This window comes from Manis pentadactyla, chromosome 13 (assembly GCF_030020395.1).
Source record: "Manis pentadactyla isolate mManPen7 chromosome 13, mManPen7.hap1, whole genome shotgun sequence".
NCBI lineage: Eukaryota > Metazoa > Chordata > Mammalia > Pholidota > Manidae > Manis > Manis pentadactyla.
Window position 1 is genome coordinate 50,282,124 of NC_080031.1, and position 26,293 is coordinate 50,308,416.

The 26,293-nt window shown below is 37.4% G+C and overlaps 1 protein-coding gene across 1 annotated transcript; it reads right to left on the minus strand.

Annotated features, from left to right (window-relative positions):
• Positions 1-651: 651 nt before the first annotated feature.
• Positions 652-1,578, minus strand: LOC118912936 (olfactory receptor 5V1-like). The gene has a single exon (XM_036886543.2). It carries the CDS (start codon positions 1,576-1,578, stop codon positions 652-654), a length of 927 nt encoding a protein of 308 aa, XP_036742438.2.
• Positions 1,579-26,293: the final 24,715 nt, after the last annotated feature.

Here is a 26,293-nt window from a genome sequence, read left to right on the forward strand (position 1 = left end):
TTCCCTCTATGGCTTGGAAACCTGCAGTGTGATTTAACTTATTTCCCAATTTGGAACTTTCATGATGCAGATAGAAAAGTTGCTCTAATGCTCCCTCCAAAGCCCTTATCGTGACACTATTAAAATACCCAAAAACAAAATTCACCAAATAAGTCCAACATGGGTTTAGGATGTCATAACTGGAAAAGGTCTAAAGGTCATTTATTTTTTTTATACTCTAATTCTGTGGCACAAATACCTATGAAGTCTATCATTTGGAAACTATTGCGAATCACTAACAGATCTTTGACAATTGAAAAAAAACAGGATGTCTTAGAGTAGCAAAGTACATTTCACCAGTGATGTGGGCATTACACTTATTGATAATGGAAAGAGAATGCATGTAAGAATAAGATATGATATCAAATGACAGAAAGTGGAGTTATAATAAGAAACAGAGAAGGTAGGTATATACTCGATTTGGTCACCAGATAGGGGACTAAAGTTTAAATGCAACTGGGATGTCCAAGTTAGGAGAAAACTTCTGAGAAATTACATATGCGTTATATATGTATATTCTGTATCAACTAAAAATTACTTCCAAGAATTCATCCTACTTAAAAGTGACCATTAAGTCATTCTGTTTTACTATTGCTTTTCCTGTAAACATGCTCAGTGACATAAGACCCTCCTGAATGCCCCTTTCACCTCTGTGTTCCTCAAGCTGTAGATCAAGGGGTTTAGCATTGGGGTGATAACCCCGTAGAGCATGGAGATGAGTCTGTGTCTGGCTTGAGAGTGTTGACTGGAGGAGGGTCGCATGTAAGTGAATATGGTTGTGCCATAGAACAAACAGACCACCAGGAGGTGGGAGGCACATGTGGAGAAGGCTTTGCGCTTCCCTTCCACCGACCGGATTTTCAGGATGGTAGATATGATATAGATATAAGAGATAAAGGTGATCAGGAAGGCACCAATCCCCAAAATCCCCCTTTCTAGTAATGCGAGCATGTCTGTCATGGATTTGGATGAGCAGGAGAGGGCAACCAGAGGAGGGATGTCACAGTAGTACTGGTTAACCTGATTGGACTTGCAGAAAGACAGGCGGAAGGTGGACACTGTGTGTAGGAGGGAATTGAGAAACCCTGCTACCCAGGTCCCAGCTGTCAGCTGGGCACAGCGAGCCTCAGTCATGATGAGGGTGTAACGGAGGGGGAAGCAGATGGCCACGTACCGGTCATAAGCCATGACACTGAGAAGGAAGACCTCAGTCCCTACCACTGTTATCAAGAAGTACAACTGCAAAGCACAGCCCAGGAAGGAAATGCTGTGATTCCCAGTCAAGAGGTTGTCCAGCATCTTGGGGACAGTAACTGATGGGCAGAATATGTCTAAGAGGGACAGATTAGCCAAAAAGTAATACATGGGTGTGCGAAGCTTCTTCTCAGTCCCGATGGCCAAGAGAATGGCCCCGTTTCCCACCAAGGTGACCTGGTAGATGACAGCAAAGACCGCAAAGAGAGGATAGCGCACCTCGGGGAGGTCAGAGAGCCCCGTGAGGATAAAGTGAGTCATGGTGGTGAGATTGCAGCCGTCCATTTCCTCTCTCCATGGGGGTCTCTCTGGAGGGAAAGAAGGCAACAAGCACAGCTTAGATTAAAAAGCCAAGGAGCACAGTGCTGAGATAGAAAAAATGTTGGTGTGTAATTGATATGAATTGTTAGCTATATTTTACCCAGAGATTTCAATTTTTAGTCCTTCTGTTTAATATATCTCCTATAATTACATTGTTTCTTGAAATATCCATCTTCCATTTCATTTTAGGACAAAGCTCTCTGGGACCCTAAGGAGATGTTTAAAAATTCACCTCCTCAGTAAAAACCACTGTGGACCCTTCGCCAGTGTTTAGATTTCAGAATTCAGTGACTGCTTCCTGTGTTTTTGTCACAGCAGCTTGGGCATTTACCTTGCTTTGCTTTGTATTGTCTCAATGTGCACAATTTTATGCATTGTCTCAATTGTACATTCTTTATGGGAATGTATTTTACGTGGTGTGTAACTTTAGTAACTTAACAACTAGCAAACAAATAAAATAAAAATTATCTAAATAATTTTTGTGTGAAAGAATGATGTGGCTCTTGCGTAGACAAAGTATTGGTAAGACTAAATATGCAAATGTGCTTACAGCTTCTGAATCATAACGAGTTAAGTGTGAAATTTAATAGTTATTTTGCACACTAATTATATTTTTATAAGTAAATGTGTCTATAAAATATAAACAAACCAGAAGAACAAACAAGCAAACCAGAAAAAGACTTAAAAACACACAGAACAGATAGCGGGTTACCATGCGGAGTGGGGAGGGCAGGAGAATTAGGTGAAATGGATAAAGTGGTACAAACTTCAAATCATGCATTGAATTTGTCACAGGGCTGACAGTATAACACAGTAAATATAGCTAATAATATTGTTATGTCTTTGGTGACAGATGGTAACTACACTTACAGGGGTGAGTATCGTAATACATACAGTGGTCAAATCATGATGTTGTTTACCTAAGACCAATATAATATTACACATCAACTGTATTTCAAAAACATATTGAAAAAGAAAGGAAGGATACAACTTGGTTGAGTGTCTAAATATAAGCCAAAGTAGAAACCAGTATATTCATATTATACTCAATTCACATTCTCCTTAAAACAAATATTTCACCACCTTTATTTCATTTAATGAAAGACAGTTTCTGATGTTACGTATGTTTGAACTGTTGGCCACATTGATTTTCTAAATTTTGGAATTGCATTTGATGTATTTTAATGGTCCTCATAATCATAATGTTCATGAATATTTAGTAAAAGCACTTCAACTGAGAGCCTAAAAGTCAATACATTTGTGGATTTACTCTGTCACTTTGAAAACTATACAAGTTTTTTCAATATCATATATGTATGATAGAAAATGGATATGTGGTAAGAAAATAAAATGTTAAAGTAATTTTCAATGGTTCCGCACCATATTTATTTTTGTCTACTGAAAATTGCTATTAATATCTTTCCTCAGATAAAATGAATAGTATGAATAATGTAATTGTATGTAATGATTTATTTAAACATATGTAATGAAATTATTTTCTACCACCTGTTTTTCATGTAATAAATCTTTATATTTAATTACTGTTTTCATTAAAAACAGCAGAAACCATTCCAGTGAGCAAACTGTTTTTAAATTTAATATTTCATATGTATTTCACCAAACTAATGAGCTCTTGAACACCTTTCTCAGAACTATAGCTCTTACCATTTTTTTAAACTGAAATGTAGTGAGGTACAATATTATATGGGTTTCAGGTGCATAACATTGTGATTCTATGGTTATGTATGTTATTAAATGTCCATCGCAGTAACTATAGTAACCACTTGTCACCAAAGTTACTACATTATTATTGACTGTATTCCTTACGCTGTCCTTTCATACCTGTGACTAATTTATTTCATCTTTGGAAATCAGCAGTTCTTTATCTCCTTCTCCCATTTGCCCACACTCACACCTTCCTCTTTCATGCAGTACAAAATAGAATCTCTTAGACCACCTTGGGGATGATTTTATTCATTCTGCAAGCAGCATCAGGTCTGTACTATGCTTAGGAGAAAAATTAATTGTTTTTTCATGAAATTTAAGAAAGAAAATCACTATAGTAAACACAAAGTGCTTGGATATCTTTATGCAAGCTGGTGTCTAGGGAATGAATTTAAATGATTGAAACAAAAACATGTACCTATTCAGTTCAAAAATTCTGAAATTTTCAGGTTTTACAGAGCTGTACAATTTCATTTTTGTACATCTTCATATGTTCATTTTTGAACATTGTAGTAAATTTGTGAAATTTAAATTTATTTTCTATCACTATAAAATTGATACTTTGCAACATTATATATTAAGTTGTATATGAAGTGCTCTATTTCCTTGAGCTCACTATCTTCACTCTTTTTTAACAAGAATTATGGCAAAAAAGTCAAAACATCCTATTAAATATATATCCAAGTTCTACATCAGGTTACATAATCAGTATTCATCCTTCAAAACACAATATATTTTCAATAAACGTTTTTCCTTCTTGTTTAAATGTTTAGTCAAATTTATGGTCTTGGATTATAATATGCAGAGATTGTTCATTTGGGAAGAAAACTTGTATTCATATTAACAATAACCTCCTTTAAAATAAAACATAATAAAATCTTAGGAATTTGCATATCATTAGAAAGATTAGAGCGATACTTTTGTTGATAACATATTGAAGAGGGAAAGTTCTATAGCATTTTTTAGTAACCCAAGAGATTGATAGCACGTATAATAGAGATTCCAAGAAATTCTTATGAAATGCAATAGATCACTTACTTTGTGAGATTAATTGGTGTAAAGGTGAGAATATGAGTATATGAGAAATACAAGTTGAAATTGTTTTTTTTTCTTTTTGGTCAGAAAGAGCCAAATATATAATGAGAATTAGAGGAAGGGATGTAGGGCTATTATTATCTTCCTCTTGGAAATTATCCAGAAATCAAGCTTTCCTATTTATGTAATTTACCCTCTTCCTCTATGGTTAAAATGAAATTAAACCACTTATGAAGCTCTCTGTTCTTTATCAAATAGTTACTTCAAGGATCCACTGTGTGGAGAAAGGAATTTAGTCAAGCAAAAATAATCACTGAGAAATCTCTGGTCTTAAGATAATTAAAATTTTATAATCACTTCAGCATGTCAATATCAAAGAAAATTACATGTAAAATTTCTTTATGAATAGGAGAATATGTCTTATTGAGGCTATATAGATAAAGGAGAAGTGAGTAGCCTTCCTTTTTTAACTAAGTGGATTAACAGCTAAGATTTTAAAGCAATCAAAAATGTCCTTGTATGTCCCTATCTCTATCTGCTTTTTCACATCCTTATTGCTGATTAGCTGTCATGGATCATTCAGATAGGGAACATACATTCAGATCATTCAGTCGGAAAAATTCATTTGACACAGCAGTATTCTGCCTACAGAGAATCTGGATACACACTTACAGGGGGATACAAAATTACTAGCAATGAAATTAAACATTGAAAGCATTATTTACACATACACTCTATAATATTTGAAATTCCAACCCTTCATCATACCTGTTTAGCATTCAATTTAAAAAAATTTATCAAATGTATACGTCTTTGCACCACATTAACATCTTTACAAATATCAAATTATTTTCACTAAGAAGTCCCGAATTCACATTACATTTTCAATACCTTTTCAGTGTGAGAATCCTCATTACCAATAAAAACTTTAAACAGTGAGAATGCAAAACAATCTTGCCAAAGAAAAGGAAGCATCAAAATGAAGATAAAATTTCTTACTCATATATAGTATAAATATTGTAACTTCTTCTATACTTGAAATGATGTCCTGTTTTCTCTTAGGAAAAATATTATATTAAGTACTCTATAGGGAATATTCTTGTCTTCATAATATAAATTGCTACCAACCTAATAATGGGCACTTAATAATAATAGGTACTCACTAATTTTATGTTTACTCAATTTAATATAACCCGAAAGAAAGCTAAATTGTATAAGAGTGAGATGTTGTTATAACTGTTTAGGGTAAGAATAAACAAAATGGGTCAAGAATTTAATTGCAAGACAAAAGTAAAGAGTAAAATAATATTATGAATCTTGTTCTATAATCAGTGAGGTAACTCTCTCAACATATGACTATACTATCCACTTGTATAAATTTGAATTTTTCATGCTAAATAACTAAGCTGTAGCACAACCTGTGTGCATTATTCTCATGTTAGTATTGTTAAGACTATCTAAATGAAAATGTTTTTTTGTTGTTGTTGTAAGATTTCAGGCTCAAATTCAGTGCAATTTCAAACTCTTTCAACCTATAATTCCTAAATTGTTTTCTCCCAGAATAATGGTTTAATGTAAAACTAATTTAGATCTAAGAATTTAAAAAATATACATCTGTAAATTAGAAAGGCATGTGCATTCAGTGAGTTCAGTGAAAGATATATAGATGTTCATTATGCCATTCTCATTTTTCTGTAACTGTATCACTTCTCAAGGTAAAATAAAACATGAACATAAAAAATGACATTGAGAAAACTAAGTCTCATGATCCAGGTCCTTGTTCCTATTCAATCTCATAATGATCTTGAAATTCTTAACTTTACCCTATGTTTCATTTGGTAATGTAGTTTCCATTTACCCAGGGTAATTCAGCCATATGGGCATCTATGACATTTTTCATGTTTTTAAATTGCTGATACATTAAAAGACTTCTAGTATCTTATTTAAGGATTCACATGGTTTGTATCTATGAAATAGATTGTAACTTAATCTGCTTTTTATGCTCCCTTCATCTGCCAGGCCTTTGGTCTGTAGAGGTGGATATCCTGTGGTAAAATGAACAGGAAAAGCCTGATATTTCCTCCCACATTCTTTCACACCCTCTTTTCCTCTGAAAATTTTCTTGATTACTGTATTATTTGGAAATCATGATAACCTTGAATCAAAAAACACCCCCCAGAAAGCATTGATTAAGCAAATTTAGTTATTCTTCCTCTTCCACATGAAAGCAATGGGTGAAATGCCACCTTCACACATTACCAAGAACCTGGGCCCGCTGCTTTCCCTTCAGCACTCTAGGCACGTGGATCTCACTCCCAGGCAGCAGGCCTGCAGGGCAGCTCCACCTGCCCCATGCCCACTCTCTGCAGCACCAACCATGCGCATTCAGCAGACCGCGACCATGTCCCTGCACCAGGGTCCAGGCGCCTGGGAAGAGGGAAGGGAATCATCTTGCCAATGGGTTTCAGCCCCGGGCAAGTTTGCTGTGGATTTAAAGGGACCAAAGAAAATGACAGCAAACGTTGTTTGGGGTGAAAGGGTTTGTTACCCAGTGTGGATAAAATGAGAGTTCTTGTGGCCAGGATTCTCATCTGGCCCTGGTTGACTAGCTCACTGCACATCTGTGCGCAATACATGGCTGTTGACTCTATAAAAAGAGCTCCGCCCAGTCCTCTGGGCACAACATGATGGCAGGGTTGCAAGGCTGCAGGAGAGCCGAGCAGAGGCTGAAGTGGTGGCAGCACCAAGGACAGAGGCCCAGAGGATGGCTATGCAGGACAACTGTGCAGAGAGGCCCAAGGACGGCTGTGAGGGATGGCTGTGTGGACAGAGGGGCCCAGAGGACAGTTGTGAAGACAGGCGGTCCCAGAGGCAGAGACTGGCTTGCTGCATTCAGACTCGCTCTGAGTGAATGGGATTCTAGTGACTGACCTGCCACCTGGACATAAAGTTGGGTATAACCCTTTCACCCCAAGAACGTTTTGCTGTCATTTTCTTTGGTCACATTGAATCCATAACTAACTTTCCCGGGGCTGGAACCCACTGGCAAGACACCCTGCATGTTCTCCCGGTGGGTGGCTGAGCACTGGCGACCCTACCCCCGCAAGGAGCACTGCGCAGAGCTCTCTTTCTATAGCGCAACAATAGCTCACTGCCTGCAGGTGTGGAAGCGGTGGCCTAGCAACAGGCCAGTTACATCATCAGGTGGTTTAAGTTCAGTGAGGATCCTGGCCATAAGAACCCCAACTTCCACACAGAATGTGAGCTGTTGAGCCCCTTGGAAGTACGTTTTGTGAAAGCAGTTACAAAATTTTCCATTTACTGTATACTTGAAAGGGTTGAATGATCTGGGCACACTCAGGTGGCAGAGGGGGACTGGATATGTGGTTCTTATTTGAGAGAGATCCCTGAACAGCAAACAATGTCAAGAATTGCATGTATTATGAGTTCTTATCAGTTTATGTATACTTAAAATGTAACAAGAGATAATATATTTCTTTATAAATGTTGGTACAATGGCTGAAGTATTCAACTAATATTGGGATTATATAACACAATTAAACCACCTTTAGTCTGACTTTTCATTTATTATTTGGAAAATTATTAGTTGCCCCCTAATATTTACTCTGTTGTTTTTTTGTATCATTAATCTACAATTACATGAAGGACATTCTGTTTACTAGGCTTCCCCCTTCACCAAGTCCCCCCAACATCACTGTTCACAGTCACTGTCCGTCAACATAGTAAAATACTTTAAAATCACGACTTGTCACCAAGTTCACAGTCACTGTACTTCAACATAGTAAGATGCTGTAAAATCACTACTTGTCTTCTCTGTGTTGCACAGCCCTTCCCATGCCCCCCATTACATTATACATGCTAATTGTAATGCCCCCCTTTTTTCCCCTGCCCTTATTCCTCCCTTCCCACCCATCCCGCCCAGTCCCTTTCCCTTTGTTAACCATTAGACCATTCTTCTTGGGTTCTGTGAGTCTGCTGCTGTTTTGTTCCTTAAGGTTTTCTTTGTTCTTATACTCCACAAATGAGTGAAATCATTTGGTTGATTGTCTTTCTCCGCTTGGCTAATTTCACTGAGCATAATACCCTCTAGCTCCATCCATGTTGTTGCAAATGGTAGGATTTGTTTTCTTCTTAAGGCTGAATAATATTCCACTGTGTATATGTACCACCTCTTCTTTATCCATTCATCTACTGATGGACATTTAGGTTGCGTCCATATCTTGGCTATTGTAAATAGTGCAGCGATTAACATAGGGGTACATCTTTCTTTTTCAAACTGCAGTGATGCATTCTTAGGGTAAATTCCTAAAAGTGGAATTCCTGGGTCAAATGGTATTTCTATTTTGAACATTTTGAGGAACCTCCATACTGCTTTCCACAATGGTTGAACTAATTTACATTCCCACCAGCAGAGTAGGAGGGTTCTTCTTTCTCCAAAACCTTGCCAACATTTGTTGTTGTTTGTCTTTTGGATGGTAGCCATCCTTACTGGTGTGAGATGATATCTCATTGTGGTTTTAATTTGCATTTCTCTGATAACAAGTGATGTGGAGCATCTTTTCATGTGTCTGTTGGCCATCTGAATTTCTTCTTTGGAGAACTATTTAGCTCCTCTGACCCTTTTTTAATTGGATTATTTGCTTTTTGTTTGTTGAGGTGTGTGAGCTCTTTATATATTTTGGATGTCAACGCTTTATTGGATCTGTCATTTTCAAATATATTCTCCCATACTGTAGGATACCTTTTTGTTCTATTGATGATGTCCTTTGCTGTACAGAAGCTTTTCATCTTGATATAGTCCCATTTCTTCATTTTTGCATTTGTTTCCCATGCCCGGGGAGATATGTTCAAGAAAAGGTCACTCATGTTTATGTCTAAGACATTTTTGCCTGTTTTCTTCTAAGAGTTTTATGCTTTCATGACTTACATTCAAGTCTTTGATCCATTTCGAATTTACTTTTGTGTATGGGTTTAGGCTGTGATCCAGTTTCCTCCTCTTACATGTAGCTGTCCAGATTTGCCAGTACCATCTGTTGAAGAGACTGTCATTTCCCCATTGTATGTCCCCACTTTGGCATGTGTATAGACTCATGTAACCACCATTACTCAAAGCTATCAAACACACTTACTAACTTTATCGAATATTAGTTGACCGTATAGGTTCGGGTTAAAGTTTGGAGTCTCTATTCTGTTCCATTGGTCTGTGGCTCTGTTCTTGTGGCAGTACCAAATTGTCTTGATTACTGTGGCTTTATAGAAGAGCTTGAACTTGGGGAATGAGATCCCCGCCACTTTATTCTTCCTTCCCAGGATTGCTTTAGCTATTCAGAGTCTTTGTCCCAACTGCATTCCCACCACTGGTGCAGGAGGGTTCCCTTTTCCCCACATCCTCACCAGTACTTGTTATTTTTTGTTAAAAAAACTTCTATACAGCAAAGGACACCATTAATGAAACAAAAGGACAAACTATGATATGAGAGAATGTATTTGTAAAAGATTTATCTGACAAGGAGTAAACACCCAAACTATATAAAAAACTCACAAAACTCAATACCAAAAAAATTAACCCAGTTAAAATATGGGCAGAGTACCTCAACAGAAATTTTCCCAGTGATGAAGCACAGATGGCCAACAGGCCCTTTAAAGGATGTTCCACCTCACTGGCCATCAGGAGAATGCAAATCAAACCCACACTGAGGTAGCACCTCACACCAGTCAGAAAAGCCCTTTTTAAAATTGCATTGTTGTTTGTTTGGTATTTATTTGTATCAGTTCTATGTATTTTGGATATTAAACTCTTATTTGATATATGAGTTGCAAATGTCTTATCCTACTTAGTGTTTCCTTTTCTTTTGTTGATGTTTCCCTCTGCTGTGCAGAAAGTTTTTAGTTTAATGTGGTCCTGTTTGTGTATCTTTGCTTTGTTCTCCTTGTTTGAAGAGATATATAGGAACAATATTACCTGGACCAATGTCCTAAGGTTATTGCTTATGTTTCTCTAAGTGTTTAGAGTTTCAGGTCTTATGTTATGTCTTGAAATTGTGTCGGGTTTATTTTTGTATAAAGTATAAGAAAGTGGCTCAGATTATTTTGCATGCAGCTTTCCAGTTTTCCACTGTCATGTCTTGAGGAGCCTTTTCCCCATTGTATCCTCTTGTATTCTTTATCCTAGATTAATTGATAATGTAAGTACAGATTTATTTATTGCTCTCCATCCTGTTCCATTGATCTGTGGTTTTGTTTCTGCACTACTATCATACACATTTGATTCCTATGTGCTTCCGTATTGTGTGGGATCAGGGAGCGTGATACCCTTAGCTTTTTCTCTCTCAAGGTGGCTTTGGCTATTCAGGGTCTTTTCTGGTTCCAAACACATTTTAGGATTATTCTAGTTCTGTGAAAAATCTCGTTAGTAATTTGACAGGAATTGCAGTGAATCTAAATAAATGTCTATGCTTTGTATAGTATGGATATTTAACAATATTCAAACTTCTGATCCATGAAAATGGTATATTTTTCCATTTATTCTGTCAATGTCAGTGTTTCATCATACAGTTCTTTCACTGCCTTGGTTAACTGTATTTCTTGGTAATTGATTCTTTTTAATGCAATTGGAAATGGGATTTATTTCTTTACTTCCTTTTCTGATAGGTTGTTATTAGGGTATAGAAATGTAAAGATTGCTATGTATTAGTTTTCTCTCCTGCTTTTTACTGATTTCATTTATTATAATAGTTTCTTGTGGGATTTTCTATATACAGTATCATGTCACCTGCAAATAATGACAGTTCTACTTCCTTCTTGACAACTTGGATACCTTTTATAACTTTTTTCTGTCTGATTGCCATGGCCTGCCCTTCTAGTATGGAATGTGCATGGTGAGAATGGGCATGCTTGTGTGTGCCTGATCTCAGAGGAAAAAGTGTCAGCAATTCACCAGTGACTATGTTGTTTTAAAGTAAAAGGACAAGTACTTAATGGGATCCCTTAAAGTTAGGGCCCCCACAAACCACAGTTGAAAAGCTAAACTAATTGCTGATTTAGCCCCTCAAGAGTGTAACTTTAAGTGCCCATACTGGAGTTTCCCAGAGACTGATGTTGGGGAGAACTTTGCCTTAGGTAAATTTTCCTGTGTAAAAAATGCATTCCTTCCTACTTTTAATATTTTATTGAGGTATATATAATAAAATGCAGAAATCTTCAGGTATAGCTTGATGAATTTTGGCATGTGTATAGACTCATGTAACCACCATTACTCAAAGCTATCAAACACACTCACTAATTTATTTTACCGTCACCTAATTCTGCCGTCTGTCCAGCCTGCTCCACTTCGGTAACCACCAGTCTATTCTCCATGTTGATGCGTCTATTTCAGTTTTGTTAGTTTTGTTTTTTGATTCCACATATAAGTGACTCATACAGTATTTTTCTTTCTCTAACTGATTTAACTTAGCATAATACCCTCTAGTTCCTCTAGTTTTTGGTGTCCACTTTCTATACTGCATTCCCTCCATCTTTGAACCCAGTAATATAACATATCACTAAAACTAACTGTACAAAGTAGATGTGTTTCTTATTTATTATTTGAATTATAAAAGTGGATAAGTGCAAAAATAGCCATAAAATCCAAATTATTCTGCAAATTATGAAAATATTGATGTAGGTTTGTTCTCTTCAATATTCACCATTCCCTAAGACTTTAGTTTCATAGTCTGCACACCTGTCCCTACACAAAATTGTGATTTAAGAGATTTTTTGAGATATTTATGGAGAGAAGTATTATATATTATTAATAGTTTTCTACTGTTATTACAAGTTATCACAAACTCTGTAGTTTAAAATAACATTTATTACTTTACCGTGCTGTGATTTAGCAGTCTGACACCAGTCACCCTGGGCAGAATGCAGGAGAGGTTGGGATGGCTGCATCCTTTTACTGGGTCTCCAGGGGAGCATCATTTTCTTTGCATTTTCCAGTCTGCCTCTATTCCTTGGCTCGTGACCACCTCCCACCTTCAAAGCCATCTGTAGAGGACCATCCTTCCATAGACTCATCTCTCTTTGATGAAGCTTGGAAAAATCCTACACTCTTAAAAGTTTATGTGGTTAAATTAGGCCCATTTGGATAACCCAGGATAATCTCATTTATGGTCTTTAATTTAATTATATTCATAAAGTCCCTTTTGCCATGTAATGTAACATTCATCAATTAAAACAATGAGAATGCAGACATCTTCAGTAGGCCATTTAAAAACCTGCCATAGTATTTCTGTAGCCTGCATTATTTAGACAGACTCTAGGTAACAAATATGTAGTTCTTATATGTTCTGAGATTATGACTATTGATAGATAATTATAATACTATCAACATCACTTTAGCATTTCAAATAAAACAAACATTTAGTTATGTAGAGACAGCAATGTCTGTTCTAGATTAAAAGGAATATATATAATTTGCTAAAACATGGAATTTAGTTTCATAGATACTAGTTCTATTGTTTTCCCCTGGAGAAGCTATATGGCTTAATTTCCATAGAATCTTGCACAAGCTGCCTTGATTTCTTTGTTTCTTACACTGTATATTACTGAGTTCAAAGATGGAGGGAACACAGTATAGAAAGAAGACACCAAAAAGTCCACAAGATTTTGGGAATCAGGGACTGGCTTCAGATATGCAGTGGGGCCTGTCACAATAAATGTTGTTACAGGTATAAGATGGGGTATACAGGTGGAAAAGGCTTTTGACCGTCCTTGTAATGACGGCATTCTCAGTACTGTCTTAAAAATGTAAACATATGGGATCATGGGAAGATAGCGGGGTGAGTAGTTCAGAGGAAATCTCCTCCCCAAAACATATATATTTATGAAAATACGATAAATACAACTATTCATAAAAGAGACATCAGTTGATGCAGTACAACAGCGAGGATACATCCACATCTGTGAGAACTCAACATCACATGAAGGGGGTAAGATACAAGCCACGGCCAGGCGGACCCGAACGCTACCCCACCCCAAAACCGGGCGGGAAGAAAGGAGTCGAAACCAGGAAGGAGTGAAAGCCCAAGACTGCTAAACAACCACCTCTAGAAATCCACAACCAGAATGCAGAAATAAGGTGCACGGGGTGCTGGATATTAGAGAAACAGAAAAGCAAAACCTGTGGGCAGGTCCCCGCAAATGGCGCCCCTGAGACAAAAGAAAAGTGAGTGCTTTCTGCAAGTCTTAAAGAGACAGGGACCCCACAGCTGGAAGAAGTTGTCCCGGCAGCTGGGAATACTGGGGAACCTTAGGCGCCCTAAACGGAGGCAGTGCAGCTCTGAAGCCCCTCATGGCACGAAATAGCCTGCTAGTTGCTCCTCCAACTGGCGCGGACCCAGAGACACGGACCCAGGAGTGGGAGAGTAACAGCACGCGGAGGGGACAGCTGCCGGAAGGGACCGAGAGCAGATCCGTGTGCCGCAGGAGAGGATTGTGCTAGCCTGCAGCGGCACGACCGAACAGCCCAGGTGCAGATCGTGTGCACCTGGAGTCAGAGAATTCCAGGAGGAAGAAGCCCGTCAGTGCCGTCAGGTGGGTCATGTTTCCTGGTCTGTTCACACTGTAGTCACACGGAATCTCACTCTACAAGGGATGAAGGAAGATAAGGACACACATCAGGCTCATGTTTGTCTTCCTTCTAATAGTTCCTACCTCATTCCTGTATGAATTCATCTATTTTGTGTTTATAAGACATGCATGTTTTAACTCTTCCTAATATGTGTTAGGGTTTATGCCTTCCTCAAACTGACATTCCTTACATGTGTCTGAATATATTTTGATGAGCAGAATAGAGAAAGAAAAGGAAAAGGGTTTTATATATTTTTTGAGGAAATCTGCATCTATACCAAATATATCCTGAGTTATTAGTTCAATATTCTAAATAAAACCATTGATACAGCACAGTTAATTTAAAAGCAATTCAAATATGTGGAAGGTAATTACTGAATTTTTCTTTGCTGAAGGACTTTTCTTAATATCAGAGATTGTATTTATGGTTCCTTTGAAATTATCATCTATAAAGTGGGTGTATTGCTGGTAGTGAATAATTATATTGATCGAATTTAAATGTGTGAACTTTCCTTTATCCACAAAAAGTAAAATCATCTTTTATATTTAATTATATGATAAAATGTGTTACACTAATACAGATAAATGAAATTTATGGGAGAAAGATGGACAACATCAACAGTAATTTAGTAACTATGGAATATCATTTTGATTAAAAATAATAGAAGTAATAGATGACAAATTAAATAAGAATATGGAATATGGGAGAAAATCAATCCCTCCTTACAATCTGCTTGCACATTTACTCACCCATGTTTTTATCCATATTCACATGGTCTTGCACATACACTCCCACACGTTATCATATTTTTAGTGTCAGGATGAAATCACTCTTAACCAGTAAAATTCTTGAGAAAAATTTGACTATGATAAGTAGAAACAGAGCGACAGTTAATAGCATCACAATAGCAGAAATGTATCTTCAAAGTAATTTATTTAGTATCTGAGAAAAATTAAATGAAAGAAATATTTTATGAAAGCCCTATAAAATTATTGAGTGGAGAAAAATATAAGTTCCTATTGATACACAACTGTCAATATCTAGAAAATATCTATTGATGACTACTTTCTCAAAGAAAAAAATAGGATCTCAAATGAGTGCCCCAATTGTCAAGCGTTTTCAGATTGTTGAGAGGGATGAGTAGACAACTATTCTGGGTAAGACAGTAATACCTTTAGAAAGTCCATGTTAGAAGTGTGCCATTCACAGAGTGTTACAGAATTAATTTGTAAATCAAACCAAGAAGTCTATCAAGGCAATGATGATTTCTCTCCTCATATAAGGACTTCTTTAAACTGACCTCTCTGAGGGAGATATGCCTGGAGCAGATAAAATGCTGAGATGGAAGCGGCCAAGTGTTTACTTTGGAGCTAGGCAACTGGGAAGCAGGGAAACCTGGAGAATTTTTACACAATATTCAAGAAGATACTATAGGTTTTTATTACATCCTTTGCCATAAATTCATAGGGTATATCCTTCTGCAATTACTTCTTCCCAAGGATGTCAGAACTCTGTGCTTTATTTTTAAGACTGCTCACAGTATCCCCCTTCTAAGAGGACATATTTAGAATGTGAATTTGTATAATGTCGACTAATAATTGTTTTTCTAATTCTTCTTCCAATCTCCTATTCCTCACCCATTTGTAATGGCCAAACATACCCACAATTGACTAACATTAAAGACAAACAAGAGTTAGGGTGGCATTACTTACATAGGACTAAATGGACTTTTTTCAATAACAATTTATTTTCTGATGTAGGAGATTTTCTTTTACTCTCCTGTTCTAGATCTTTCAATTACAAAATGTAGACACTGGGTTTATGATTCCATGAAAACTTGCATCTCTAAACCATGTTCATAACTCATATTACAAAATAATACTAATTGTATTAAAGTATGTGACAGGCAGTCTTCTAATTAATTTAAATATTACATTGTAATCACTTTTGCACCCTACAGAAAAACGGTTACATACCGACATGATCCCATTTTATACAAGATAAGATGAACTCAAGTGAGCTTTACAATTTAGTCCTTTTCCCCACATATAAACAATGAAAGAGATGACTCTCTTAACTGTGTATGTTGTTAACACATTATTATTTTCTATGCACGGTGATTGAAATGTCCATGTTAATTATTAGAAGCTAAGATTTCCTAGTGAGGATGTTTAATGAGATACTTTTTGCTTTGTTATAGCATGATTTAAATTTATTTCCATGTCCATGATAAAGGGTGCTACAGTCATACAATTCTTGATAATCATTCTCACACCCCCCGGCTCATGGGTGACCCCTGTTGGGGACACCCTGTGGACACAGAGTCTGACACTTGCCCCAGAGCCTGCTGTCCTATCCTGGCAATCTGGGAAGAAGAAAACATTGAATTAAGTAAAGCAAATACTTTAGAGGAAGTTTAGATGTTGCATGTCTCAGCTAATTGCTTGACATTTACTTTCTCAAACACGGAGGATTTCTTGCAACAGCTGGTCACATGTAGCTCACAGAGGCTTTATTCCCCCATTTACTTTAGTACAGACTTACGAAGCCCAGCAACCCTACTTGCGTGATGATTCAAACTTGTAATGTTCTGCTGATTCCTAGTTCGTCTTTTTCTACCTAGCTTCTTCATGCCGTTATACATGGTATTTGGGAGAAGATAAAGGAGTTGATCTTGTCTGAAGTCCTCCTTTAGTATTTCAAAGAGCATCAAGTAATTTTCAATGTGTTACATATTGTCCTCTGAGAAAACAGTGGACCAAGAGGCGGGAATAATTCTCTTGGGAACCATGAGTGAATTTCTGTTTGAAAACTTATTAACCGGGAATGAACAGACGCATGTGGCTGTGGCATGAATATTTCACTCCTCACACTCTGGATCCTGAGCTGTGGCCTTTTCTCTGGTGTATCCCTGGGAATATATCCTAGTGGGCTTCCTTACGTGGCAAAATAGTGGTGCACAGTGTAGTTTATTTAATGTTGCATTTTAATCAGGAGTGAATAAATGTTTATGTTCTGAATTGTGTGACCATGTGAAGGTTGAGCATATCTAACTGTGGTTCTGAGAGTTCCAAAAACTTAGATATAATGATTTTTGCTCATCATCTTTATCTATATTGTTGTTCATTGTCCCCTCTATGGCTTGGAAAACTGCAGTGTGATTTAAATTATTTCTCAATTTGGAACTTCCATGATACAGATAGAAAAGTTGCTCTGATGCTTCTTTCAAAGCCCTAATTGTGACACTATTAAAATACCCAAAGCCAAAATTCACCAAATAAGTCCAACATGGGTTTAGGATGTCATAACTGGAAAACGACTAAAGTTTATTAATTTGTTTTTCAAAAATCACTGTAGGCTGGAGGAGCCAAGATGGCAGCGTGAGTAGAGCAGCAGAAATCTCCTCCCAAAACCATATATATTTCTGAAAATACAACAAATACAACTATTCCTAAAAGAGAGACAGAAGATACAGCACAACAGCCAGGCTACATCTACATCTGTGAGAACCCAGCACCTCATGAAGGGGGTAAGATACAAGCCACAGCCCAGCAGGACCCGAGTGCCCCTCCAACCTCAGCTCCCCAGTGGGAGGAAAGGAGTCAGAGTGGGGAAGGAGTCAGAGCGCAGAATTACTAAATACCCAGCCCTAGTCATCCACACCGGGAGCACAGACACACAGTGTGTGTTGTGCTGGATAATAGGGAAACAGAACAGTAAAACCTGTGAGCAGGTCCCCACAGCTGGCGACCCTGGGACAAAAGAAAAGTGAGTGCTTTATGAAAGACTTAAAGAGACAGGGGCCTCACAGCTGGATGGAACTGTCCTGGCACACTCAGCTCAACAGCTGGGAACCCCAGGGCACTCTGGGTGCCCTAACTCTCTGGGAGGCAGCACAGCTCTGAGGCTCCTCATGGAAATATACAGCCTCCTGTCAATTCCCCCTCCAGTGTGACCCTGCCATAGCAGGAGAACAGCCTGGAAGTGGCCGCACACACAGCAACCACCCTAAGCCTCCTCTGCAGCCACCGCGGCCAGATTCAGAGGCCCTGTCAGCACGCATCTGCCCAGCACAAGCTGCTACAGGTTGCCATTCTACCAGGAGAGGAAGGCAACCAGCAAGCAAGAAGGGACTTTGTTCTCCTAGCTGAAACACATGCCAATGCCCATGACTATCTCTATCACCATGAAAAGGCTGAAGAATTTGACCCAAACAAGAATATCCCAGACAACCCCTGAGAAGGAGCCTGGGGAGATAGATTTAACCAATCTTCCTGAAAAAGAATTCAAAATAAAGGTCATAACCATTCTGATGGAGCTGCAGAGAAATATGCCACAGCTAATGGATAAAGTTGGGAGGAAAAATACAGAAATAAAACAATCTCTGGAAGGACTTAAGGGCAGACGGGATGAGGTGCAAGATGCTGCTAATGGAATAGAAATCAGAGAACAGGAACATAGAGAAGCTGAGGCAGAGAGAGATAAGAGGATCAACAGGGATGAAAGAATAGTAAGAGAACTGTGTGACCAATCCAAATGGAACAACGTCTGCATTATAGGGGTACCAGAAGAAGATCAGAGAGAAAAAGGGATAGAAAGTTTCTTTGAAGAAATAATTGCAGAAAACCTTCCCAAAAAGGGGGAGGAAACAGTCGCTCAGACCATGGAAGCCCTCAGAACTCCCAGCAGAAGGGAACCAAGGAGGACAACATAATAATTAAAATGGCAATGATCAAGGACAAGGACAGAGTATTAAAGGCATCCAGAGAGAGAAATAAGGCCACCTACAAAGGAAAACCCATCAGGCTATCATCAGACTTCTCAACAGAAACCTAACAGGCCAGAAGAGAATGGCATGATATATTTAATACAATGAAACAGAGGGGCCTTGAACCAAGGATACTGTATACAGCACAATTATCATTTAAATATAAAGCAGGGATTAAACAGTTCCCATACAAGCAAAAGTTGATGGAATTTGCCTCCCACAAACAACCTCTATAAGGTATTTTAGAGGGACTGCTCAAGGTGGAAGCACTCAGAAGGCTAAATAGATATCACCAGAGAAAATAAAATGGCAGCAAAGACAGCAGACCAACCAAATACTAAGGGCAAAAAATAAAATCTACTCACAACAGCAGTCAAAGGAAACACAGAAGAGTAATAATAAAACACCTGACATATGAAGAATGGAGGAAGAGTAATACGAAGGGGGAGAAATAAAGAATCATCAGACTGTGTTTATAATAGCTCAATAATGAGGTTAAGTTAGACAGTTAGATAATAAAGAAGCTAACCTTGAACCTTTGGTAAACACATATCTAAAGCCGGCAATGGTAATAAGTACATATCTTTCAATAATCACCTTAAATGTAAATGTAATGAATGCACCAAACAAAAGACACAGAGTAATGGAATGAATAAAAAAGCAAGAGACATCTATATGCTGCTTACAAGAGACTCACCTCAAAACCAAAGCCATACACAGACTAAAAGTCAAGGGATGGAAAAAGATATTTCATGCAAACAACAGAGAGAAAAGAGCAGGTGTTGCAATAATAGTATTAGACAAAATAAACTTCAAAATAAAGAAAGTAACAAAAGATAAAGAAGGACATTACATAATGATAAAGGGCTCAGTCAAACAAGAGGATATAACCATTATAAATATATATGCACTCAATACAGGAGTACCAACATATGTGAAACAAATACTAACAGAATTAAAGGAGGAAATAGAATGCAATGCATTCATTTTGGGAGACTTCAACACATCACTCACTCCAAAGGACAGATAAACCAGACAGAAAATAAGTAAGGACATAGAGGCACTGAACAACACACTAGAACAGGTGGACCTAATAGACATCTATAGAAATCTACATCCAAAAGGAACAGGATACACATTCTTCTGAAATACACATGGAACATTCTCCAGAATAGACCACACACTAGCCAACAAAAGGAGCCTCAGTAAATTCCAAAAGATTGAAATCCTACAAACCAACTTTTCAGAACACAAAGGCATAAAACTGGAAATAAATTGTACAAAGAAAGCAAAAAGGTTCACAAACACATGGAGGCTAACAACAGGCTCCTAAATAATCAATGGATCAATGACCAAATTAAAATCAAGATCAAGCAATATATGGAGACAAATGACAACAACAACACAAAGCCTCAGTTTCTGTAGGATGCAGTGAAAGCAGTTCTTAGAGGAAAGAATATTAAAGAAGGAAGAACAAACCCAAATGAACAGTCTAAACTCACCATTATTGGAATTGGAAAAAGAACAAATGAGACCTAAAGTCAGCAGAAGGAGGGGAATAATGAAGATCAGAGAAGAAATAAATAAAATTGAGAAGAATAAATCAATAGAAAAAAATCAATGAAACCAAGAGCTGGTTTTTTTTTTTTGTCTTTTCCTTTTTTTTTTTGAGAGAGCATCTCTCATATTTATTGATAAAATGGTTGTTAACAAAAATAAAATTCTGTATATGGGAGTCAATACTCAATGCACAATCATTAATACACCCCAAGACTAATTCTCATCAGTCTCCAATCTTCTAAAGTATAATGAACAAGTTCTTACATGGTGAACAAATTCTTACATAGTGAATAAGTTCTTACATGGTGAACAGTACAAGGGCAGTCATCACAGAAACTTTGGTTTTGATCACTCATTATGAACTATAAACAATCAGGTCAATATGAATATTTGTTTGATTTTTATACTTGATTTATATGTGGATCCCACATTTCTCCCTTTATTATTATCTTTAATAAAATGCTGAAGTGGTAGGTAGATGCAAGATAAAGGTAGAAAACATAGTTTAGTGTTGTAAGAGAGAAAATGTAGATGATCAGGTGTGTGCCTATAGACTATGTGTTAATCCAAGCTAGACAAGGGCAATAAAACATTCACGTATGCAGAAGATTTCTCTCAAAACAGGGGGGGTGAGGTTCTAAGCCTGACCTCTGTTGATCCCCAATTTCTCACCTGATGGCCACCCTGAGACTGTGCCTGTCTTAGGTTGTTCCTCCCTTGAGGAATCTTACCCGTCTCTGGCTAACCAGTCATCGTCCGGGGCCATACAGGGAAATGTAAAGTTGGTAAGTGAGAGAGAAGCCATATTGTCTGAAAAGGTTAGCTTTTTACTTCTTTGCAGATTTATGCCCTGTGGCTTCTATGCCCACCATTTTTTGACTTGAGGTATCTTTACCACTTGGAGGAATTATGATACTCGGTAAATTCAATATGAGGCACGAATTCTATTTAAGGGTTGTAATTAGGAAGGAAGAAGAAAAGCTATAGAGGTAGCAGATGGAAGAATTATGGGAAGATTGATTATTTCTTTGACATATCTTCTTGTAGAGTAACTTAAGCACGTATAGGTTTTAAACTACTAATTAAATTGCGCACACACATTAACATAATAGGAATACAGTTACATAACCAAAGCAGATCTATAATTACCAGCCATCTCCAGTGAAGCCAAGAAAACCAGTTAGGTACACTAAGAATTTGTGAAAATTTGCGTATGATTTGATGGATATTGTCCAACTGTACTTGAACAGTCTGAGAGAAATCAGACAAGTTAAAACAACCCAATCCTGGGAACTGTTCACATCCCGTATGGTCTTTTAACAGTAGATAGTCTGTAGTTGTAAGATTTTGGAGCGCTACAACTTGCACTTCTCCTAATTCTTGGTAGAGTTCCAACAGTATAGATCCACTCAAATTTCTTGTTTTACTGCATGCACAGGCCAGCTTAGATATCTCCTTCTTCATTCCCATGACAAGTCCAGGAACTGGTGGGATGAATGCAGCTAAAACTGCAGCATCACCTGGATCTTTGTTGAGGTTTTTTGATGATCATCTTCTGGTATGACTCTTCCAGGGAGTGCTGATGTTGGAAGTTCTTCTTCATATCGTGTCTTAGTTCATTTTCTGGGTAGCCAAATTAGGCTTTGATCCTCTGTATAAACACAAACAGACCCATTGCCCACACTTTGATATGCCCTTTATACCATTGTGTAGAACTCATTGGAGGTCACCACACAGGAACTGCTTTGTTTTTTTTTTAAGAGAAATGAATATTATCAGATAAGTGTACCTCCACAGCCAATAATCTGACACCCTTTAAGTGATCAAAGTTAAGGATATTTAAAGCATGCATTAATCGTTGATTTACAGTTGTTTTATCCTATCAGGGAGTAATTCCCCTTTTATTTCTCTTTTTTTTGGTATCACTAATATACACTTACATGAAGAATATTATGTTTACTAGGCTCTCCCCTATACAAGGTCCCCCCATAAACCCCTTTAAAGACACTGTCCATCAGCATAGCAAAATGCTGTAGAATCACTACTTGCCTTCTCTGTGTTGTACAGCCCTCCCCTTTCTCCCCCCCCATGCATGCTAATTTATACCCCCCATCTTCTCCCCCTCCCCTTATCTCACCCTACCCACACAATCACCCCAATCCATTTCACTTTGGTACCTGTTAGTCCATTCTTGGGTTCTGCAGCATGTTGCTGCAAATGGTAGGATTTGCCCTCTTCTTATGGCTGAGTAGTATTCCATTGTGTGTATGTACCACATCTTCTTTAATCATTCATCTACCAATGTATATTTAGGTTGTTTCCAATTCTTGACTATTGTAAATAGTGCTGCAATAAACATAGGGGTGCATCTGTCTTTTACAATCTGGGCTGCTGCATTCTTAGGGTAAATTCCTAGGAGTGCAATTCCTGGGTCAAATGGTAAGTCTGTTTTGAGCATTTTGATGAACCTTCATACTGCTTTCCACAATGGTTGAACTAATTTACATTCCCAGCAGCAGTGTAGCAGGGTTCCCCTTTCTCCACATCCTTGCCAACATTTGCTGTTGTTTGTCTTTTGGATGGCAGCCATCCTTACTGGTGTGAGGTGATACCACATTGTAGTTTTAGTTTGCATTTCTCTGATAATTAGTGATGTGGAGCATCTTTTGATGTGTCTGTTGGCCATCCGTATTTCTTTTTTGGAGACTTCAGCTCCTCTGCCCATTTTTTAATTGGATTATTTGATTTTTGTTTGTTGATGCGTATGAGCTCTTTATATATTTTGGACGTCAAGCCTTTATCGGATCTGTCATTTACAAACATATTCTCCCATACTGTAGGTTTCCTTTTTTTCTACTAATGGTAACTTTTGCTGTACAGAAGCTTCTCAGCTTAACATAGTCCCACTTGTTCATTTTTGCTGTGGTTTTCCTTGCTCGGGGAGATATGTTCAAGAAGAGGTCACTCATGTTTATGTCTAAGAGGTTTTTGTTATGTTTTTTTCCACAAGTTTAATGGTTTCATGACTTACATTCAGGTCTTTGATCCATTTTGAATTTAATTTTGTATATGGGGTTAGACAATGGTCCAGTTTCATTCTCCTACATGTAGCTGTCCAGTTTTGCCAGCACCATCTGTTGAAGAGACTGTCATTTCACCATTGTATGTCCATGGCTCCTTTATCAAATATTAAATGACCATATATGTTTGGGTTAATGTCTGGAGTCTCTAGTCTGTTCCACTGATCGGTTGCTCTGTTCTTGTGTCAGTACCAAATTGTCTTGATTACTAAGGCTTTATAATAGAGCTTGAATTTGGGGAGTGAGATCTCCCCTACTTTATTCTTCTTTCTCAGGATTGCTTTGGCTATTCGGGGTCTTTGGTGTTTCCATATGAATTTTTGAATTATTTTCTCCAGTTCATTGAAGAATATTGCTGGTAATTTGATAGGGATTGCATCAAATCTGTATATTGCTTTGGGCAGGATGGCCATTATGACGAAATTAATTCTTCCTAGCCACGAGCTTGGGGTGAGTTTCCATTTGTTAGTGTCCCCTTTAATTTCTCTTAAGAGTAATGTAGTTTTCAGAGTATAAGCCATTCACTTCTTGGTTACATTTATTCCTAGGTATTTTATTCTTTTTGATGCAATTGTGAAAAATTGTTTTCCTGATTTCTCTTTCTTTTGGTTCATTGTTAGTGTATAGGAAAGCTACAGATTTCTGTGTGTTGATTTTCTATCCTGCTACTTTGCTGTATTCTGATATCAGGTCTAACAGTATTGGGGTGGAGTCTTTAGGGTTTTTTATGTACAGTATCGTGTCATCTGCAAATAGTGACAGTTGAACTTCTTCTTTACCGATCTGGATTCCTTGTATTTCTTTGTTTTGTCTGATTGCCGTGGCTAGGACCTCCAGTACTATGTTAAGTAACAGTGGGGAGGGTGGGCATCCCTGTCTATTTACCAATCTCAGAGGAAAAGCTTTCAGCTTCTTGCTGTTCAGTATAATTTTGGCTGTGGGTTTATGATATATGGCCTTTATTATGTTGAGGTACTTGACCTCTATTCCCATTTTGCTGAGATTTTTTATCATGAATGAATGGTGAATTTTGTGGAATGCTTTTTCACCATCTATGGAGATGATCATGTGGTTTTTGTCTTTCTTTTTGTTGATGTGGTGGATGATGTTGATGGATTTTCGAATGTTGTACCAACCTTGCATCCCTGGGATGAATCCCACTTGGTTATGGTGTATGATCCTTTTGATATACTTTTGAATTCGGTTTGCTAATATTTTATTAAGTATTTTTGCATCTACATTCCTCAGGGTTATTGGTCTGTAATTTTCTTTTTTTGGTGGGGTCTTTGCCTGGTTTTGGTATTAGGGTGATGTTGGCTTCATTGAATGAGTTTGGGAGTATTCCCTCCTCTTTTATTTTTTGGAAAACTTTAAGGAGAATTGGTATTATGTCTTCTCTGTGTGTCTGATAAAATTCTGAGGTGATTCCATCTGGCCCGGGTGTTTTGTTCTTGGGTAGTTTTTTGATTACCGTTTCAATTTCTTTGCTCGTAATTTTTAGTTTAACTTTTGTGTTTCTTCCTTGGTCAGTCTTGGAAGGTTTATTTTTCTAGAAAGTTGTCCACTTCTTCTAGGTTTTCCAGCTTTTTGGCATATAGGTTTTCATAGTAGTCTTTAATAATTCTTTGTATTTCTGTGGAGTCTGTTGTGATTTTTCTGTTATCTTCTCTGATTCTGTTGGTTTGTGTTGATTCTCTTTTTCTCTTAATAATTCTGTCTAGAGGCTTGTCTATTTTGTTTATTTTCTCACAGAACCAGATCTTGTTTCATTTATTTTTGCTATTGTTTTATTCTTCTCAATTTTGTTTATTTCTTCTCTCATCTTTATTATGTCCCTCCTTCTGTTGCCTTTAGGCATCATTTGTTGTTCTTTTTCCAATTTCGATAATTGTGATGTTAGACTATTCATTTGGGATTGTTCTTCCTTCTTCAAGTGTGCCTGGATTGCTATATACTTTCCTCTTAAGACTGCTTTCACTGTGTCCCGCAGAAGTTGGGTCTTTGTGTTGTTGTTGTCATTTGTTTCCATGTATTTCTTGATCTCTATTTTAATTTGTTCGTTTATCCATTGATTATTTAGGAGCATGTTGTTAAGCCTCCATGTGTTTGTGAGCCTTTTTGTTTTCTTTGTAGAATTTATTTCTAGTTTTATACCTTTGTGGTCTGAAAAATTTGTTGGTAGAATTTCAATATTTTGAATTTTGCTGAGGCTCTTTTTGTGGGATAGTATGTGCTCTATTCTGGAGAATGTTCCATGTGCACTTGAGAAGAATGTATATTTTATTAAGTATTTTTGGATGTAGAGTTCTATAGATGTCTATTAGGTCCATCTGCTCTACTGTGTTTTTCAGTGCTTCCGTGTCCTTACTTATTTTCTGCCCGGTGGATCTATCCTTTGGGGTGAGTAGTGTGTTGAAGCCTCCTAAAATGAATGCATTGCAGTCTATTTCCCTCTTTAGTTCTGTTAGTATTTGTTTCACATATGCTGGTGCTCCTGTGTTGGGTGCATATATATTTAGAATGTTTATATCCTCTTGTTGGACTGAGCCCTTTATCATTATGTAGTGCCCTTCTTTATCTCTTGTTATTTTCTTTGTTTTGAAGTCTATTTTGTCTGTTATTAGTACTGCAACCCCTGCTTTCTTCTCGCTGTTGTTTGCCTGAAATATGTTTTTCCATCCCTTGACTTTTAGTCTGTACATGTCTTTGGGTTTGAGGTGAGTTTCTTGTAAGCAGCGTATAGATGGGTCTCTTGCTTTTTTATCCATTCTTTTACTCTGTGTCTTTTGATTGGTGCATTCAGTCCATTTACATTTATGGTGACTGTAGAAAGATATGTACTTATTGCCATTGCAGTCTTTAAATTCGTGGTTACCAATG